Genomic DNA, 6,000 nt, shown 5'->3' with positions numbered 1-6,000 from the left:
ACACTATTTTAACTAGGGTTGTACATATAAGCATATAAGTGATTGAAAATAGCCCAGTTATTTTTAAATAAACCATTCTCATCAATTCTTATAATTTTTGTTTGGGCTGGTTTTGCGGGGGCTGATGAAAAGTATGAGGGTCTTCTCTCACGGCTTCCTTCAGGGTCCTACCCCTGTCGAACCTTCACCATTAATTCTGTCATCCTTTTGCCTGAGATAAGCTATGCGTTTCCACTTTCAAGCACATATATACGGATTCAATACACTCACTGCCTTTCTTTTAAAGAGCTGATTAACTTCAAAGCCAATTTAATTTTGCTTAGTTTTTATCTCCCCGAGCCCCCTTTCCTCAGCCCCTATACACAGGTAGGTCAGGGTTCTAAAGCCATTCAATTACAGGCGTAATTGAAGCGGAGGCCACAGAGGGGCAGCGCTGGGTCCCGAGTGAGACTCCCATCATGTGGCTCTTGGGGGCTGCGCAGCTTTGACTGCCTGGACAGACGCCCAGAGCTGCAATTCCTGGGCAGTGTGGGAGGCGTTTGGCTAAAGCTCTTTTTTTCTGACGTGGGAGTCAAGGATGGGGGGCGGCGTGCACACCGCTCGCCCACACCCCCTGCCCCCGCTGCAGACCGTGCGTATGTGTGTGTGTGTCTCCAGTGGAAAAATCCTACCCAGGACGACACCACATCCTTGCTCCCACAAATAAAACCTTCCACGGAACTCAGGGCTGCAGACCAGCCCTTCGCAAGCCAACGCGCCCCGTGGGCACTCGGTCCCCCGGCTCCGCGTCTCTCCCACCTTCCCACTGCTGCTTCTTTAACCATGCTCTTGTTTCCCCTCGCTGATCGCAAGGCTGCGGGCGAGGATTCCAGAGAGAGGCCTAGTCTGGGAAACAAACGCTTCAGAGGGGTCCCGAGGTGGGCTGGGGATAGCCAGTGGATGGGAAGGAGGGCGCTGGCGCCGGGCGGCTGGGGTGGAGGAGTGGCGGGCGCCCTACCCCTGCGCAGAGTAGCCGCCGAGCGGTCACGTCCGGAGCGGCCCCCGCGCCCTCCTTGCGCCCACCTTCGCCGCGCTGGAGTTCGGGGTGTGCGCGGAGGGGGCTGTGAGCGGGAAGCGGCACGGACGCGGAGTCCGGGCCGGTGCGAGTGAGCGCGGGTGCGCGTGGGAGAGCGGCGGGAGGGGGCCGGTCTCGCAGCCGCAGCGAACCACGGCCCCGGGAGCAGAGCCAAGCGCGCCCCCGAGCCGCCACCCGCCGGAGCTGCGAGCGCTGAAGCCATTCATGATTTTGGTGACGTTATTCCAGGAGTGAGCGAGGGAGGGCGGGGCCTCTCGGGGCCAAGCCCCGCCCCCGCCCCTATAAATACGGCTTCCCGGGCTCTTTGTGGGGCTGAGAGCTCAGTGGAGAGCGGGGAGTTGTGTCCACCTTGCCGACGTCGCTAGCCGTGGGGCTGTCCTGGGAAGGCGGACGGCGAGCGCCCGGTGTCCGCACTCGGCCGCCTGCCGTGCCCGTCTGCGCCCGTGTCATCCTCACTCGGGACGCAGGGACCGTTTTTAAATCACAGGGGCGTGTGTCAGCCTGCCCTAGGACTTCATGTCTATATATTTCCCCATTCACTGGTGAGTACCTTGCGCCTGCGGCGGGCGTCCGTCTCGCGGCGGTGGCTGCGGGCCGGGTCGCCTGCTTCGTGCCGGCTCTGGGTGCGAGGGCAGCCGGCGGCGCGGGCGCTCAGCGCTAACCCGCGGCCCGAGCCTGTGCAGGAGTCAACGTCAAGGTTGCAAAGGTGGGGGTGGGGGGAGGGGGTGCTGAGAACATCCAGACAAAGGACGTGAACTCGGAGCCCTCACCTAAGTGACGGCCGGAGGGTTTGTATTGGTTGGCGGGGGAGCCAGGGGTCACGTGTGAATCCCCCCCCAATGAAACCCCCCTATGCGGAGAGCTGCAGGAGGCCCGCGCCCCACTTGGCGCAGGGGGGCTCCTGCTGTTCCCAGGCCCCTCCTCTTTTTCTTTTTGTTTGCATGCAAGTCTCAACGTCGAGGCCGGCTGCAGCGGGGCTGAGCTGGTGCGGCCGCAGGGTTTGCAGAGCTCCGGGGGGGTGGGGGGCGGGAAACGCTCTCCCCACACGTAACCCCACTAAAGCCACAAGCAGCAGGGCACACGCTGCAGCCTCTCAACCCCTGCCCTCTCCATCGCCCCTAAAAACCGACGCACATTGGTGGGGGCCGGGACTGGGAGGAGCCGCCTTCGCCGTGCTGAAGGGGAAGGAGCCCGGGCCGGGCGCGGGGCGTCGGAGGTTTGCAGTCCGGTGACTGGGGATCGGAGCCGGGAGGGATGCAGAGAGAGGCAGGCCCCTGACTGCTGGGACTTCCTTGCTGGCGGTTTCTTCCTTCCTGCGCTGGGTTAGAGGAGAAGCGGCTGGGGGCGAGCGCTGGTAGCCCCGGAGCGCGCTCTCAGGTGCGGACGTGGGGAGCTCGGCCCCGAGTCTCCGGCAGGCGCTGAGCGAAGGGAAAACCGGCGCAAGCCTCGGCGGGGTCCGGCCTGGCCCAGGAAGCGGAAAGTTCATGCTTCTCGCTTCAACTTTTCGGGCCGGCGCCACAGCCCCGAGCGAGGAAGAGCCGCCCCTACGTCACTCTTCACCCTGCGCGCGCTGTTCTGGCTCCTTTCTTTGGAGGTCGCCAGCAGCCTTTCCAGGACCCGGGAGGAAACTGCCTTTGCAGGGCCCAGCTCCCGAAACTAAACTTGCCCCCAAAGCCCCGCATCTTGTCTTAGTCTCCCTGCCCCCATCCATCCCAGCCTGGCAGTGTTTAGAGAGGGGACTGAACTTCCCTCTCTCAGCAGTTCAAGTTCCCCCACCCCCGAGGCTTGTGTACCCTTCTTGTGGGTGCCCCTCCCTTGCCTCTCCCGTGGTGTGTGAGCAGCTAGGTGCCTTATTATAGGTGAAGCTTTGAAGGCTGTTGGAGGCTTTGTGCCTTTGGCTTCTCAAAATTTGCCAAGGTGGGTGTTTGGACCCATTAGGAGTGTTATGAGAAATTAAGGTTTAAGGTTATTTCCATCGATTAGCACTTTGTAGCTTGCAATGCTTTTGTGCAGACATTAGCCCTTAACCTAACTGTGAGGTATGCACTATTAGCATCAGAGTAACAGACAAACAGGACACTTGTGGCTCAGAGAAGTTACAGGACCTGTTCAAGATCACACAGCTCTTGAGGGGCAGAGCCTAGAACCTATTGCTTCTGTTTCTAAATCCAGTGTCATTTCTTATCTACGTAGTAACCATACAATTGAAGAGGAATCTGGTACCCCTGTTTCCTTAGATACCGTCGCTCAAAAGCCTTCCCCGTATTTTTGTTTTAAACCATGTGCACAGGCACGATGGTGGAAAGCATTGGGTGCTGCGTAGCAGGTACCTGGATTTGGTGCTTATGTTCAGCATTATGTACACGGGATCCTGTATGTGCCCAGAGCTTGTGCAAGGATAACAGAATATTCGTATCCTGCTTAGAGAGTACAAGGCACTTTCACATGTCAGCCATTGGTGGGCCAGCTTGGCCCCTCTGGAAATTTCCTTTGCAATCAGAGTCGGGTATCCTTAAGGCTTTTAATCCAGAGGATGTTTTTCAAGCTGTAAGCATGCAGCTGCTGTGTCTGGGGCTAGAAAAAGGGGTTGGATGGCAGATGTGAAACTTGCAGAAAAGCTGACCCCTTGGGGCTTTAAGTGGAACATTTTGCCAAAAGGAGCACCAGAGAGGCAGAAATTTAGGAAAGCTGTATGATTGGACTTTGTTTCCCTCCAGTTGACCTGTTATTGTTATTATGTAATAATAATATATAGAGTTCCCCTTTGGAAAGTTCATGTGAGGATTATTTTTATTCTTAGATGGAGAAGTGAAGGGAGATGTGGTTGAATTGGTTTTAATATAGACAGATGGACTCAGCTACCTACTGTTTTGGTTTCTCTGGTTCTGTCATTTAAAGAAACATTCAGGGTCCCTCTGTGCCAGTGGGGACTAGAGTACAGGAGAAGAGGGAAGAGGTTTGCCAGAGAGGTCTGCAGACAATGGGCTTTGTCTGTTGCGGCTGAGCCCTGGGGCTGTGGGCTTGCAAGGCGCTTCCTCAGGGTGTGAGCTTGTTTTGCTGCAAGTTCTGTTTTGAACACCTCTCTTCCTGTCTCCAGACAGTCCCCTGATCCCACAGCAGTGAATGCATGAAGAGTTAGGAATGTGAAAGCGCGTGTGTTTGTTGACTTTTGGTCTGGGTTTCTTGGCAGCCCCGACTATCTGAGATCGGCCGAGATGACTGAGGTGATGATGAACACCCAGCCCATGGAGGAGATCGGCCTCAGCCCCCGCAAGGATGGCCTTTCCTACCAGGTGAGTAAGTCTTGGCTCCCCTCTGACTCTCTAGAGCCTAGTGGTTTTTGCTGGGGGTGAGGACAGACTTGGTTTTGCATCCCAGTGCCACTTGTAAGAGCTGTGGGACTGTGGCAGAGTCCCCTAATGCCAGTAAGCCTCAGTTTCTTCATCTGTAAAATGGGGCAACAATCGTCCTTATCTCCTAAGATTGCGGTAAAGATTCACCATGACGAGTGGATGTGTAGAAAGCATTCCTAGTGTCTGGGACAGATAAGGGCTCAGCAAGCGTTAGCCATTGTGATGAATTAACCCTACTGGCTCTGTGAACTTTCCCATTCACTGCAACAAAGGAGGAAGTGATTTGTGTAGTCGATTGAGACCAGAACTTTCCTTCCCAGCCATGCCTGGGGTGGTAGTAGAAGCATTGCTGTCGGGGGCTTCTGCAGAAGGTGGTCTGGTGGGGATAGCCATGTCCAATGCTGCTTTCTTCCTTGGGTTGATTATTGACCTGTTGATTCAGAGTTAACATTCAAACCACTTAGAGAGGAAGAGATTTTCCCCAAAGGGAGGCTAGCTCAGGGATGCTATTGCTGGGATCTTGCTTGGAGATCATCCTGTCTGGTGGATCCAAAATGCACAAGGATCACAAAAAGGGACCGGAGTGAGCCCTCTGGACTCTCACCCCAGCCCTCTCTCTGGCTTGCCCTGCTGCCTCTCTGCTGCCCCTGGGTGGGGGCGGGGGCGGGGGAGCAGTGGAGCACCTGCAGTACCCTCTGGGCTGTGAGCTGGTTTGGGGTTTTGGAGGAGAGTTCCTATGTTGTTAAACTGGGGGGAGGGAGGAGTCTGTTCTTAAGGAAGACCTTGGGGCTAGGGAAGTTGTGCAGGATGGCCAGCCCAGGGAAGTCGAAAGGGAGTGTGATGGGTCCATGGGTCCGTGCTACAGACATGAAGGTATGCCCACTGCGCGCCAAGCACTCTACAGACGCTGCCTTGCTCACACCTTACCACAGCTCCCAGGCGGGGATCCTCACCCTGTTCACAGATGAGGAAATGGCTCAGCCTGAGTCAGTGACTTGGGTCTGTCTAACCCCAGAGCCTTGTTCTGCTGATGTATTGTGTGTCCACACCATGGCTTGGTTCCTCTAGGGTCTAGGTTGAGTCTGGCTGGTAATTCCTTAGAACTGTTCCAGGGACATTTATTTTGTAAATTAAAAAACAAAACAAACAAACAAAAAAAACAAATAGAAAGCCAGGGAGCCAGGGTGGGTCCCATGGAGGGAAAGTAATCAGATAGAACCAAGCTAAAAGCTCAGGCAGGGTCACTTAACTTCAGACACGCTTGAGAGGCTAAGGAGGCCCTTTTGTGTTGTCTATACTGGCAGGCCTGTCTTGGAATAAGTAGCCATTAGCCTGAAGGGGGTGTGTGGAGCAAGGGGGAACTCTCTTTCCTACGTTTGACTTTTCTACCCTCCTCCCCCAGAGTGGGTCTGAGGAAGACAATTGAGGGCCCCCCAACCTGGTGGGAGGGGTAGAAGTTTCCTGGCCCACCAGCCAGGGGGTTTTGGGTAGCAGTTTCCAAGCCCCTGAGTCAGAATGAATCTCTTTGTGGTTACAGGTGAGGTTCTCTTTCGGTTCTAGATTTCCATCACA

At 55.7% G+C, this 6,000-nt stretch overlaps 1 protein-coding gene across 2 annotated transcripts in view; it reads left to right on the top strand.

The window, feature by feature from the left end:
- The first annotated feature begins 1,195 nt into the window (after nucleotides 1–1,195).
- LBH (LBH regulator of WNT signaling pathway) overlaps nucleotides 1,196–6,000 on the top strand; it is a 28,855-nt gene continuing 24,050 nt past the window's right edge. Inside the window, exons 1-2 of one of the 2 annotated variants that reach the window (XM_054476208.2) lie at nucleotides 1,196–1,617; nucleotides 4,266–4,368. In XM_054476208.2, coding sequence (XP_054332183.1) covers nucleotides 1,592–1,617; nucleotides 4,266–4,368 — 129 coding nt within the window. In that variant the 5' untranslated portion in view covers nucleotides 1,196–1,591. Of the gene's footprint in view, nucleotides 1,618–2,376; nucleotides 2,453–4,265; nucleotides 4,369–6,000 lie in introns of those variants that run through there. The other variant, XM_054476209.2, reaches the window with a different exon arrangement.

The sequence above is a fragment of the Pongo pygmaeus genome, chromosome 12, assembly GCF_028885625.2.
Source record: "Pongo pygmaeus isolate AG05252 chromosome 12, NHGRI_mPonPyg2-v2.0_pri, whole genome shotgun sequence".
NCBI classification, from domain to species: domain Eukaryota; kingdom Metazoa; phylum Chordata; class Mammalia; order Primates; family Hominidae; genus Pongo; species Pongo pygmaeus.
This window is presented reverse-complemented; position numbering and strand designations above follow the sequence as displayed.